The following is a 15,197-nucleotide window of genomic DNA, read 5'->3' as shown; positions in this document are numbered from 1 at the left end:
TTTAATGATGTATAATAAATTTTCAAAACTTTGAAAAGGTCAGAGTACTATTTCTTATTCTATATATTAATAAGATCGTATCTGCAACTACATGGGAACAGGCTTCCTATTTGGGATAATCACGTCCATAAAATTGAACTGAAACGCTGCAAGAATTTATTGTTGTCTGACTGTTTTTCAATTAACTACATTTAGATGAGAAATTCTGTTAATGGTCAATAAGATAATGACTATGACTCAAACATAAATCAAAGTGTGCTGATCATTGAACACCCTTTTCTGATTCCCAAGGGCACCTGCACACATACGATGCACATAAACTCATGCAAATATGCACACAAATAAAGGAATAAATAATAATTTTTTTAAAACTATGATGTAAGTCCTACTCATGGGTTTGCTTGCTTCAGAACTGTTGACATGATATCTCTGTAGGTTAAATGATCAGAACTCTATTCTTAGTCTACACTCTTTTCATGTATATATCTTGTATACTTTGAAAGACAAAAATAGGAATTTTATGACATCTTACAACTTTAAAAACATAATTGCCAATTTAACCAATTTGATAACATTTTGTAATCAGAAAACACATTCATAGGTAAATTTTAATTACATAGTGCTTTAAAGTTTTCTAAGGACAAGTGTCACAAGTTTTCTAAGTGGTATACAAAATGCGAACCTAATTTTTAAAAGACATTTTTCAAATAATAATTAGGTAAAATTTAACATTTGTTTTTCTATCATTTGTGGGTATTCATTATCTATTAACTACAGTAATGTAAATTAAGTTTTAAATGAATAATGCTTTTATTTTGCAGATTGTTGCCTTGCGTGAGCAAAATGTGCATATTCAAAGAAAAATGGCATCAAGTGAGGGATCCACAGAGTCAGAACATCTTGAAGGGATGGAACCTGGCCAGAAAGTTCACGAAAAGGTATGAGACTCGGGACTTGTTTTATAAAGAAATGATCATTTGCTGTTTCATTTGATAGAAATATGAACTATAAAAATCATGTAGTGCATACTCTGTAATCTATATTGAGTTTTAATTGGAAGTTCATGATGATTTCCCTTCTTATTCTATATTCTCAATTTGCTTATTTTTAAATTATACATATGTGTATTTTGTATGTGCTATGTATAGACTTGTTTACATTTTCATTACATGCTGTTAATTTGATTCTTTAAGATTTGTTTGAATATACATATAATTTAATTATATATAGCAGATATATAATATATACAATTTAAAATACATTAAAATATATTGTACTGCTTTTGAATAGAATACGACTTTTAAGTTATCAAGTTTATACATGTTATTATATATAGTTTATGACTAATCTATTATCTATTACTGCAAAATTTTCTTGGTAATCTCTCATTTCTTATTTGACTTAACATTTAAAGTCTTTATCTTGTCTGGAAGGTGCCAGCAGCATTTGTACTAATAAAGTATGGTGAAATTCAATATATAGAGCCATGGGACTTTTATCAATTTATTTATTTATTTTTAGAAAGAAATGATTTTTTTCTTTGCAATGAGGCTTAGATACAGGCAGAGCCCATCAGCAATCTGTCTGACCACTATCAGAAAAACTTTTCTGTGATAAACTGTATGTTTTTAGCATAGGAAGAAGGTAAATTATTGTGTGTCTTGAATTACATGAAATGTACTTAGATATTTGGATAGCTTGAGTTTAAAACTCAAGAGAATCTCCTGATTGTTTGCCTGTAATAAGTTATATTTTTGGATATCTAAGCTCCTTAGTCATTAAGACCACATGAATAAAGTAGTTAATCTGGTTTCATTGCAAATACTAAGAGGTTCTCAAACCTAGAGATGAGGAGGCAAGTGACAGGTTGACAAATTGAATGACATTAGCGCCTTGCTGGAGTAAAAACTGAGCCTTAGCACTGCAGAAACAGTGGGAGTGGCTTCTGATATGTCCTTCAAGTGCAAAATAAACCAAGTAACCCAGATGAATTTCCAGAGGCAGCCTTCAGATCTGGTGGTAGACAAATGAACAGGTAGTTATTTATGGCACCATTATTTTAGATTCAAGTGATGTAGTTTATAGAAATGTAAGCTAAATGTTAATAATAAATAATCTTTATTTCATAGTTTCATAGGCAATATCTGAGATTAAAATAAAAATATCATTTATCTTTCCTCCAGCTAAATAAATTGATACTGGTTCAGTCAATATACCACCAACCTCTTTAGGATAAGGCATTTGCATTTAGAAAACAGATTAGAAAACGAACATAAAATTTGCCTTTGGTGATTCATTTAAATTATGTCATTGGTGTTAGACCTTTCCTTAAAAAAAAAACTACAGAATGCACATCTATGGTAATGAAGATGGCATTTTTGGTCCCGTCTTTTACCTAGATATCTGTAATAGCAGAAAACATATTTATGCTACTCTAGTCCATAATGAAGGAATAAGTGAAAAACATTTCTGAAGTATAAATAACTTTAAAACTCCTCTGTTTTCTCACACTATGTTTGATATTTACACATATACCTTAAGCGTATGTATATGTTATTATGCTGTCATACACCACCTAATGATGTTTCAGCCAGTGACTAACAGTCACAGAATAATGATATCTAGAGGTGTGTAGTAAGCTGTATCATCTACTTCTGTGTAACTAATCATAGATGCTCACATGGCAATATTGCCTTATGATGTATTAGTCATAAGATTCATCATCAGGCAACATATGGCTGCAAGTTTTTCCACTCATGATATAATTCCTTATATAACATGCTCAAACAATCTGAGATTGTAAGGCAGTTTCTGGTCAGACACATTTCCAGATTACATTTCCAGAATTAAGAAGAGCATTCCTGTGTAGGAGTTATTGGTCTCTAACTGACTTCATTGCTACAGATAAACATATGAAAGATTATGAGCAACTGGCAATGTGATATAGATATATTTGACTTCCTTTGCATGCCAAATTCTTTTTTTAATTATTATTATTTATTATTTTTTATTTTTATTTTATGTGTATGAGTGTATTGCCTTCATTATGTAAGTGCATTGGATCCGCTAGAATGGGAATTGCAGACAGTTGTTAGTTGCCATATTAGTGCTGGGAATCAAACCCAGGTCCTCTGCAAGAGCAGCCAGCATTCTTAACCACTGAGCCATCTCTCCTGCCCAATATTACATATTATTGATGAAGGAATTTCAGCTAATATAAAAGAGAAATCTTTCATCCAGACTAATTTTTGGAGTCTAAAGTTTTTGAAACATTGTGATTGTTCATTACTCATCATTAATCATTTTTTAAAATTTCCATCAATTTTAGTTATTTCCACGTGCTTTTGATAACAATAGACTTTTGTTGTTTAAAGTATCATGCACCATCCTTCAATATGAACCTAAAAAATATCTGAAATGCATTGTATATACCTTTATTTTAACTTTATAAAATAAACTGTGTTCTAGTTTAGTCTATGACTGTTTCTCAATTACCGCCTATTAGAGCAATATTCTCTGACTGACAAAAGTTGATAAAATATGAAATAATAATCTATATTATTATTTTAATAAAACAGGAAAATATAATATTAGTTAAGAGTATGTGATGAAGCTTTTCAGTGAAAGATTTCTAAAGTATTAATCCACAAATTGTCAGTGGGTTGCTTAGAGGAAAAAAAATGCAAGATTGTTCTTAGTACCAATGAAAGTGACAGAAAGGAATTTATAACCCTAGCCAGACACACCACTCTTTGTTCAAAGTAGTAAAATTACCTAAATTGCATAGTCAGGGTAGATTACTAGCCAACAGGAGATGTGATGTTTTATTGTCAGCAGCTTGAATATTCTGTTGACAAACTGGTTGACAAAAATAGTCTCATTGAAAACACACGCTGAAATGGGCCTTATTACTCATGAAACATCCTATAACTATTATCAACATTTCCAAGACCAAAGGAAAATGTTTAGCTGAACCAAATATAAATGTTTCTATGTGACCTTAAATTCAATCTCTTGCAAAACAACATATTTACATAATAAAAATTTTCCAGAACACTAAATTTTATATAGTTTAGAACTGGGCTCAATACCATTTTTCTTATTCTTTTTCTCTAGCGAGAGAATGAGCTAATTTGCAAAATTTTAAAAATGAAAGTGCTGTTCTTGGGCTTAATAATGCTCAGAATATGCATATTCTGTGTTTCCAGTTTTAGTTTCTAGCTACAAATATTTGCTAAGTGATGAGGATCAAAACAATGTTATGGGAGAAATTCTGTAAACAGAGCTCCTATGATAAATTTGATAAGAATTTACATTGAAAAATAAACATGCCCAGAATAATATTGCAAAACATGTTAAATATGATATAAAAGTATAGTATACTGTTAAGTAAATATTACTCTAAAGAAAAAGATAAGAAGTCAGTCTTATGAAGAAGCTTAGAGAGTGCTTGAATTAAAGTGAACAGGGAGGGCAGATATGCTAAGGGCTTGAAGATATGGTTACATTCCAGGGAAGGAAGGAGAACAAAATGACTGAAACTAGTGGCCAAGGAAGAGAGAAGCAATACGCAAAGATAAAATATTAAAAAAAAAAAAGAAAAGGTCAGATTTTTAAGTAGTTACAGGCTCTGGTTGATTTCAATTTTATTCTTTTTGTAATGGAAATCTTTAAAGCGAGGAAATCCCTAACTATATTATTTTTATAATAATTTGCATTATGTGTTAACACATATTTGTCATTTTTTCATAATTAAGTAACTTGTAGAACTTGTTTACTTATTCTTTTCAAATCATGAAACTGAAGTGAAATGACTTTTTCTAGTTCCCTGTCTAGAACTCGTAATGCTAATTGCTCTTTCCTTTACTTCTTCACATCTCCTATTCATGATTCAAGGATTTTCTTCTCCCCTTAGAGACAAAAGTTATGCAATTTAGGAGTCTTTTATATAGACCCACTGAAGAGGGTCTTCAATTGCCTCACCCTGCGTCCCTGTTCAGCGTGGAAGAAGCCAGAGTAGTCGGTGTCCCTATTCCCATATTGGCAATTTGGGTAACCCGTTCAGAGGATGGCATAATATGAATAAGAGGTAGGAAATGGCCAGGCAGTAAGGGTAAAAATACTCCAAAGAAATGTATCCAGTTTCTGTGCTAAAAGGCAACATGTCCTTGAGCCTATTAACAACATACTCTATCCCAAAGGCCAAAAATATCAAAAGTATTTGGGAGCTTGTATCTAGTCCTTAAAAGATTTTAGGGCAGAGTGGGGAATGTTGGAGGGGAGGGAGTGGGCATGGATTTGATCAAAACTATGTGCATGTATGAAATTCTCAGTTAAGTTTTTATAAAAAATAAGAAATAAAAAAATAAAAATAAAAGAATTCATGTCCAAAAGGTCATTTTCCTCAGACCCACCATACTTTGTCCTTTCGACTTCAAAAAAAAAAAAAAAAGAAAAAGAAATGAATTATGTGGAGCAAGTTGCCTTACCTCCAGATTATACTGTTTCCTTATATTCTTTCATACTTCAAAATGCATTGCTATTCTTTTAGAATTTCACATAATCATTTATTTTCCAGGACTGATAATTTTTTTTCTATTTTAAAGAATGTCATTTAAAAGGAAAAGCTTTTGTAGTTTTTCCATCACTTCTGAGTATTTTTAAGCCCTGAACAGAACCTGCAAGCCAATGTAATTCAAAACGTTCAGTTGTATGTATGGATCTTAATCATGGGTAAGAGGTGTACAATACTTAGACCCCAAATGTAGTGAGTGAGCTTTGCTCTAGTTCCGTGTCCCTCTCTACAAGATGAGGAGACCAGAGGACTAAGGGGATTGTAAAAATGTGCGCACCAGTATCAACTTTCCTGACCACACACAGGTACTTAGAAGCCCAAACTTCCTGGTCAAACAGCAAACTACTGCCTTCTCTAATATCTAGTGGACTTCTTCCTAAAAGCTTCTTGTGTGGCCTGCTCTACCCAAGTGTTGTAAGTGATGGCTCTGCTGATATAACATCACCTATTGCATTATACAGTGCTGTTCATGGCATTCAGCTATATCAGATGAAATCTGTCTCCTTCAACGTGCCTTTACCTGTGTTCTAATTCCTACAAAAATTGTCTAAGTGGAGATTAGCTCATTTTAAAGGAAATTTGTTCCTCTTTCATAACAAAACTAAACCAAACTCATTTATTCATGCACAGCCTTTTTTCTTGTTCACATTCTCTAATACACTATAAGAAGTATTTACACAGCATTTACATTATATTATGTACTACAGATAATCTACTTTTTAAAGTAAAGGAGAAAATGTAACTAAGCTACATGCAATTAGCATGCTGCTTCATGGAATGGTCTTGAGCACCTACACTTAAGCAGAAAAATATACAAAAGGATTTCTCCTCATTAGTTTGGTTTAAAAAATATTCTGTTTGTTAACGAGATTTTGATATTATAAAATTTTTGATATTTCATAAGGTTAAAGTGGACAAAATCTAACAAGGAATAATGTGGACCAAAACAGACTACTTGAAACATACTTCAGAAATATATATATATATTTTTAATATGCATTAAGAATACATGAAAAAGTTTTATTCTACTTCAGAATGTAATTGAGGTTTAAGTCCGTTACATTGCTTTACCCAGAATTAAAGCAAGAATGCCACAGGTGATGTGACTCCTTTCGTTTGGTTCTCAACCGTGAGGAGTAAGTTTGCTGCATATAGAACTTGGTTTGTTTTCAATTGTTTTATTTCTTTTTTCTTAATGCTAATAGTTCTCTTCACTTCTAGCGTGTGATGAAGCCTTTCCAGTTCATCCTGGGTTTGGTGTGCACACTGTCCTGAAAATTCTTCAGCTTTATTAATTTCCCCATCAAGGAATAGGAATTCCACAATTTGTATTTTTGTACTGTCTGTTTGAATTTTTGTACTCTCTGTTTGAATTTTAGATAGATAGTTCTTGCAATTTAGGTACACATACTGCATACACATACACATACTCCGTAATTTTTAAAACCCAATTTCCTGAGGGTATTTTTTAGAACAGGTTATATATTTTTAGATGTAAATACACTGAAAATATAAAAAATCTTCCAAACTCATTTTTAATTTTATTATTAAAAACAGCAGTGGTTTATGTAACATAAAGTACCGATAATAAAGTAATATTAATCTGCATTGTGATCCAACTTAGTTTTTGCATGTGGCTATCATCTTACTTTTCTTATCATATTTATTTATACTAATTTACTGTATATTTGAGTATAAACTATGTGTTAAATATCTATTTATTCATAACTTCAAAATATTAAAATACACTGGGGCAGACAGTATGGTAAATAAGCAATTCCAATATTATGTATATGCAGGGTCAGATGACAGCCCCAAAAGACCACAAAATTCAAGTGCTGGAAATATAGAGTTGCTAGAGAAATCAAGAAGAAATTAAAGCAAATGCAGTATTGCTTTACAATTGCATAATGAGTTAAAATTTTCTAAGCAAGGGGATGTGGTACAGGCTTTTAGGAAGCAGAAACTGCATTCATACAGATTAAAACTAAAAATATGGTATGTGGATGGAATATTAATTAAAGTGGATGGGAGACAGTGGTGAGATAGAAAGCTAAATGGTTAAAGTGGGGTGAGGATATCAAAAAGTTCATGGGAGGAATATGTGTTCAGTACTGAGGACAATGAGTCATTGAAGTCTTCAGACAGGAGAGTCACTTTACTGACCTTTCCTTTATAAGTTTACCCTTAGCTGTAATTGAGGAATAAATCAGAGAAAATGATGATAAATTTATAATGGTGATTTTTTTTTATAAATTAAAAAGGTATGAAAATGCCATTTCCATATGCTTTCTGCCACATGTAGATGCTAAAAATGTTAACTAGAAATGGGGCTGGAAAGATGGCTCAGTGGTTAAGAGTGCTGACTACTCTGGCAGAGGACCCAGGTTTAATTCCCAGCACCCACATAGTGGCTAACAACTGTCCATAACTCCAGTTCCAGGGTATCCAACATCCTTTTCTGTCCTCTGCGGGCGTGTATGAAAAGGGTGGCCCTACCTATGTGCAAGCAATACACTCATAAGATAAAAATAATAAAATATTTTTAAACGAATGTGTAATAGTAATTATTAGAAGCTAGCAAGGGTAGGGGAAATATAGGAAGATTAGAAAATAAGTCCCAAGGAGTTTAGATAGAAATAATAAATCCCAGTGTCCTATACCATAGCAATGGGACCAGAGTTCACTGTAATCTACTGTGAATTGTAGAAAAAACAAGAGAGCAGATAAAAAGTCTCCAAGCACAAAATACTGATAACAAGATAGAAAAGTAAACATCAGAATATATTACAATTTGTATTGAAGTAATATATTGTGCCCATGAATACATATACTTATGCATTAGTAATTTTAAACTAAAAAGTAAAAAGCAATTGAGGGCAATGTTTTAAGAGAAACCAAATATTTAAAAAGTAAAGGTTTTGGTGCTGTAAACAGAGCGGAGTGGGTTGATCCATAAGATGTTGAGGTCACAGTGATTACTCAAGAATAGATTTTTATTTAGAAGGAGCGTAAAACTTATTAAGAAGTTAAGTATGGGCCAGAAGTAGTGGCGCATGCCTTTAATCCCAGCACTGGGGAGGCAGAGGCATGCAGATCTCACAAATCAAGGACAACCTGGTCTACACAGCAAGTGCCAGCCCAGCTGAGGCTACAGGCAGATTCTGTCTTAAAAAAAAAAAAAACAAAAACAAAAAAACAACCCAATAAGTATAGTTAAGTACGATAGTTTGTCAGCTTTGACAAACAAGTGGAAGAAGAAATCCTTTGTAGTGACAACAAATTAGTGGAGAATCTTTTTGAAGAAGAAATGATGAATTTATAGACTTAACTTGAACTGAGTGAAGAAAAATGAATAGTTTGGAATGTAATGGTGAAATCCTTAATCTGAATAAGTAGAAGAGCTTATCAAAGAGTTTCAGAATCATTCTTCACAAACGTGTACAGAGATGAGAAGAAAGTTTCATACAAGACCCCAAGGAGTAAAAAATTCAAATAAAGATAAGAAGAAAGCTAAAAGAGAGAGGAAAACATGTCTTAAAAATGGTAAAATGGGGAAGAGTGCATGGAAAAAATGCCAAGAAAGCATGTAATCCTAAATGTCAAGGTTGAGTGGGGCTGCAAATACTATCAGCACTTCACGATCTGGAGATACCCAAAAGAATGGTGACCTTTGCATTTAGCAGAAAGAAGATAAATTATGACGTAGAAGAGATCATTTTAATGGAGTGAATTGTATGAAATCAAGTTTAAAAGGATAAATAACTAAACAGAAGGAAAGAATTGGACTCAGTGATTTCAGGAAGCTTTGAAAATAGCTTTTTTTTTAAGTAAAGAAAGTGGGTAGAAACAGTACAGAATATGAGATGGAAAAAAAATTTGAGTGTGTCCATATCATTGTTTTGGTGCTTTAAACACTGCAGGAACAAATCACTCTCTGGTATTAACAAGATCCAGTTGTGATCATGGATATACTTGTGGTGAAGCATAGTGGGAATGAATCGCATTGGAATTGGTTACACCAAGGGATTGATTGGCCTGGTTGTTGGATGGATATGGATGGATATGGACTTTGCAATATTTCCTGCCTACATTCACTTTCTTGATGATCCTAGAACATTTTAGTGACTAAGACTAAAGGGATAATCCTCATTCTTCACAACTAAATAAGTATCAAAAATTTTCATCATACTGGTAAAATTCAGACACATGAATTCAACTAAATATTTAATAATCCCACCGGGATATCCAATGGAATGTAAACCATTTTAAGTTAAACCAATGTTTCTGATCTTTTGCAGCCTCTCTCCAAGGCTCCTACAGCTTCACTCATATCAGTTAGTAACTCCCTTATACCTACTCTTTTCTGAAGCCAAAGTCACAGAGTCATATTTTGAATGTTATCTTCACAGGTATTCTGGAATGAGAGAAATTCTCAGGACTCCTCTTAAACTACCATAGAGATCAAACCTACAATTTTTCAAACAGCAAATTACTACCTACTCTAATATCGAATGGGCTTCTTCCTAAAAGCTTCTTGTATGGCCTGCCAACACCCTAGTGCTCCAACTTTTATATATAAAGACTGACAACGATGGTCCTGGTTGCTGAGGTTGATGGCTGGAGTGTCCCTATCTGGAGACAAAGCAGAAGCTTGGTTTGGAAGAAGCTGACACTTGAGGAGAAGATGGAAGCAGTGTGCAGGGGTGCTTAACTTTCAGTTTATAGTGAATAGTCTGATACAACTAATTAATGGGAAATGTGCTTTCAAGGAGGATAATAAACTATTTTAAAGTTTATTTTTATTGAAAAATTTGCAACTTTCATACAATATAGACAGATAGTATTCAAATCCCCCTTCCCTATCCACATCTCCCCACTGTCCTCCATGTGTGTGTGTGTGTGTGGAGAGAGAGAGAGAGAGAGAGAGATAGAGAGAGAGAGAGAGAGAGAGTCTGATTTGTATTCTCAAATGTCCTTCAGTGTGGGTCCATCCACTGTGCCCACAAAAAGTTCCATCCCTGTAAGACACTTTCTCTCATCTGCCTGGCAGATAATGGAATTTGGATTAGATAGTTGGTTAGCTTATGTCATGAATGTTAGATTTTTAGACTTATGGTAAGTGACCTACTTTTTGTTCTTTTGCCCTGGGCCTCTCAAATACTAGGGATCTGTCCGTTGTTAACTCTAAATTATTATTAATTTGAATCCTTTAAAAATATTTTAATTTTACACTCTGTGTATGAGTGTACTGCCTGCACGAATGTAAATGCACCCATGTTGTGAAATTCCCACGGAGGTCAGAAGAGGGCATCAAAATTCCCTGGAACTGGAGTTATGGATGGTTGCTAGCCACCATGTGGGTGCTGGGAACTGAACCTGGGTCCTCTACAAGAGCAGCCAGTGTTCTTAACTTCTGAGCCATCTCTCCAGTCTCTTAATTTGAATCTTTTTTAAAAAATAATTTATTTGTTTATTTTATTTTATGTGTATGCATGCATTGCCTGCATGTAGGTAAGTGTACCTGTGTCGTGCAATGACCACAAAGGTCAGAAGAGGCTGTCAGATCCCCTGGGATTGGCGTTAAGGAGAGTTGTTAGCTGCCATATGGGTGCTGAAATTCGAACCAGGGTCTTCTGCAAGAACAACCAGTGTTCGTAACTGCTGAGCCATCTCTCCAAATTCCTCTGAATTTGAATCTTTTACCTTATGCATGTATACATAATGTCAGCATGAATAGATATATTCATGTTCACGTATACAGAAACTGAAAAATAACCTGAATTAAATCATTCTACTTAGCAGCTGTATGCAGTGCATTTTATTATTTCTCATATATTACTTACTGAGGGACTTCTTAAGTTCTTCACAGCTTTAACAGTGCAGGGAACCACTGATCTTTACAGTGACAACACATGAATCATGTATTTGGCATGTTACACATGGTCCTTCCCAAATTTTCTGGCTTATTTTCAGTTTTCAGGAACTTTCATAGGATATGGTTTTTTTTTAATTATTTATTTAATAACCACATAACTAGAAACATTTCATTACAACAGCATTGACATATTCAATAACAATTTCCAGGGCTAAGATACATCTCATTCAAAATTGGCTGTAAATTTGTAGGTTTATAGTTGAATTAATACAGTTATACAATATTGTACCCAGTATAAACCCTATAAGACATAAAATTGAATGAGGTTTTTAACCTTTAAAAAAACCTCCATTTCAGGAACTCACTATGTACATCAGGCTGGCTTTGAACTCACAGAGCTCTGCCTGCCTCTGCCTCCCAAATGCTGGGATTAAAGGTGTGCATCACGAAGTATGCAATTAACACTTAGATATTTGTGCATGCATTTCTAATCTCTATATATCTGATTATTGCTAGCCACAGTCAGTAACTTTCTGAGATCCTTGGCACCTGAGCATGAATATAAAGTCATCAGGTAGAAGTAAATGGTAAAATTTGCTAATTATAAGGAGCAAATTTGTATGCTTTGAAGAATTTTTTAAAATTTTTTTAAAAATTTAATAACCACATTATTAGAAGTATAACATTATAGCTTTAACATATTCAGTAACACATTCCAGAGCACGGATACATCTCTTTCAAAAGTGGCTGCAAATTTTTAGGTTCACAATTGAATTGATAGAGTAATACAGTAATGAACTCAGTATAAACTCTGTAAGACATGAAATTGAATGAGTTTTTAACCCTTTAAAGAAGATCTCCATTTCATTTTAAAATATGCTGATTTCTACATTTTTAATGCAACTAACACTTAGATGTTTGCAATGTGTCTTCAGTCTCTATGTATTTGATTATTACTACTCACAGTTGGTTACACAAGGATCCTTAGTACCTGAGTATGGATATAAAGTCATCAGGTAGATTTCACAGGTAATGTTTATCACCTCTACTATTTAACATGAAGTACATTTTTATGCTTCCTCCTCAAATATGTCTTTTTTTTTAATTTGTTCATTTTTTTGTGTGTATACAATAGAGAATATCCCACACAATCTTATTCATCTATATACCACTTCCCAAATGGCACCCTCCCATAGCCTTCCCCCTCCCACACACTGGCACCCATATACTCTGTCATCCCTGTTACTCTCCACTGTGTTGTCACCAACCCCAGCCATTCCCTAGTGCTTGTCCATCTGCTGAATCTAGTCAGCCTATTTAGAGAGCCTTGTTTTAGGAAAATCAGCTGTTCCTCATCTAGCAGCAATCAGTCGTCAATATTCCTTTAGATAAGATTGGGGCCTGCTGTTAATTTTCTCCATTCTATGCTGGGTTACTGTCTGAGAGTCTTTTGGCCACCCTGGCCAATAGCTCAAAGGAAGGTATCTCCTGTCTGACCATTTTCTTGTTATGTAGCCTTTAGATATACATATGGACTCAAAAATTTATATTGACCCCATTTATCTTTAGTTATACTTTACTTTTGGGTGTTTAAGACCCTACAGTTGGCCCAGATAAAACAATTTATTTTTACTCTTAATAAAACAATTTATTTTAAGGTCATTTGAGGATCTGTTCCTCAGGAGTAACATGGGCTTGGGAGGAGGCCCTGGCTCCTTTCTTCTACCAGTTTCGTCTATGTGAAGATAAATCAAACATCCTGCTTGACCATGGCTTTTTCGCTTGGAAGCATGGATAAAAAGATTCCTCTGTGTTGACCCTCCTCTTCGTAGACTGGACACTGGTTCAGGTCCATCTGATGGGGTCTCCATGGCCTCCTTGATCAAGAGGACAGGTGACTCACCACAGTTACAGGACATTTTAAGAGATGCTCATAGTCCCCTGGAACTTAGTTGACTTAGGAAGGCAAGGAGCAAAAACTGTCCTTTATATCCTGCTGATCAAATTAGTATAGGCCTCAAAGTACGGCTGTTAAACATCCAAGAAGGTTAGTTCCACCAGTCTGGTACTTTTAGTTACCATGTGCTACATAGATAGAGCTTGGGTAAAAAACCAGATGTTCTCAGATAAATAAACTTGACTAGACATAAATTAGATTCTTTGATCTGGTTGTATGTATAATTTGTCAATAGGTTGTTGGCTTAATATGGTTCCCTCTGGTTTTCTTAAACTAGCTAGGCATTATTTATCTCTCACATTGCCTAACCCTTCCACCATGGTTTTCCCATTTAAGTACCCCTGTTTTTCCCATTTCTCCCTTAATAATATGTTCTCCTCTCTTGGGCCCACCTCTCTTGATCTCCTTCTTTCCCTTTATCCCCTAGGTTCCTTGTATAATTTTCTCTCCCTGCTCCCCTTAAATTAACCCCATTTTTATCCATATCTCCCTTGTTAACACCTGTTGTCTACTGTTCTATTTCAGATTGTTTCTTTTCCTTTACCAACCTCATCCACTTCATTATCCTGGTTCCTGTAGTTATGTCTGGATACATACTCACTAATAAGGATTTGGTGCTAGGATCCACATATGAGGGAGAACATATGTCTTTTTTTTCTTCTAAGCGTATGTTACATCATTTAGTATAACAGTTTCTACTTCCATCCATTTACCTGCAAATTTCATGATTTCGCCTTTCTGTACTGCTGAGTAAAACTCTTTTGTATAAATGAACCACATTTTCATTATCCACTCGTCAGTTGAGGGACACTCAGGTTGCTTCCATCTCCTAGCAATTGTGAAAAGAGCAGCAACAAACATGGATGTACAAGTGTCTCTGCAATAGGATATGTTCTTTGGGTATATGCCAAGGAGTGGTATAACTGGGTCAAATGATAGGTTCATTTGTAATTTTTTAAGAGTTCTCCACACTGCTTTACATAGGGGTTGAACAAGCTTGCAGCCCCACTAGCAGTGGATGAGTGTTCCCCTTTCCCCACATCCTCTCCAACATTTGGTATCATTTGTTTTCTTGATGTTAGCCAGCCTGACTGGGGTAAGATGAAATCTTAAAGTGGTTTTAATTTGCATTTCCCCAATTATTAGTGATTTTGAACACTTTTAAGATGCTTCTTAGTCATCTTTATTTCTTGAGAACTCTCTGTTCAGTTTCTTAGCCCATCTTTTAACTGGGTTTCTTCCTTTCTTGATAATTTGTTTGTTGGGTTCATTATATATTCTGGATTTTAAAACTCTGTCAGATGTGTCACTGGTGAAGATTTTCTCCCATTCTGTGTGTTTTCTCTTCCTTTCCTTGGTTGGTTCTTTTGATGTACAGAAGCTTGTTAGTTTAATGAAGTCCATTTGTTGATTCTTGACTTTTTTTCCTGGGCACTTGATGTCCAGTTTAGAAAATCCTTTTCCACACCTATATCTTGTAGGTTTTTTCCAATGTTTTCTTCAAACAGTTTAAGAGTTTCAGGCTTCACATTAAGGTCTTTCATCCATTTGGTGTTGACTTTTGTACAAGGTGAATGGTAGGGGTTTAGCTTAATTCTTCTACAAGCAGAGATCCAGTTTTTCCAACACTATTTTCTGAACATGCTGTATTTCCTCTAGTGAATGTTCTTGGACCCTTTGTCAAACATCAGGTGGTTGAAATTGAATGTACTCATATTTTGGTCTTCAATTTTGTTCCACTGATCTATGGGTCTATTTTTGTGCCAGTGCCATGTTTTTTTTTTTTT

At 34.2% G+C, this 15,197-nt stretch overlaps 1 protein-coding gene across 24 annotated transcripts in view; it reads left to right on the top strand.

Moving 5' to 3' along the window:
* Ppfia2 (PTPRF interacting protein alpha 2) overlaps positions 1 to 15,197 on the top strand; it is a 580,223-nt gene that overhangs the window by 405,163 nt on the left and 159,863 nt on the right. For all 24 annotated transcript variants that reach the window (XM_008852254.1, XM_029555664.1, XM_008852263.2 and 21 more), the window contains one exon: positions 822 to 938. In XM_008852254.1, coding sequence (XP_008850476.1) covers positions 822 to 938 — 117 coding nt within the window. The remainder of the gene's footprint in view (positions 1 to 821; positions 939 to 15,197) is intronic.

This window comes from Nannospalax galili, unplaced genomic scaffold, assembly GCF_000622305.1.
Source record: "Nannospalax galili isolate Female #2095 unplaced genomic scaffold, S.galili_v1.0 scaffold390, whole genome shotgun sequence".
Lineage (NCBI taxonomy): Eukaryota > Metazoa > Chordata > Mammalia > Rodentia > Spalacidae > Nannospalax > Nannospalax galili.
The sequence above is the reverse complement of the archived record's forward strand: the minus strand, read 5'-3'. Positions and strand labels throughout refer to the sequence as shown.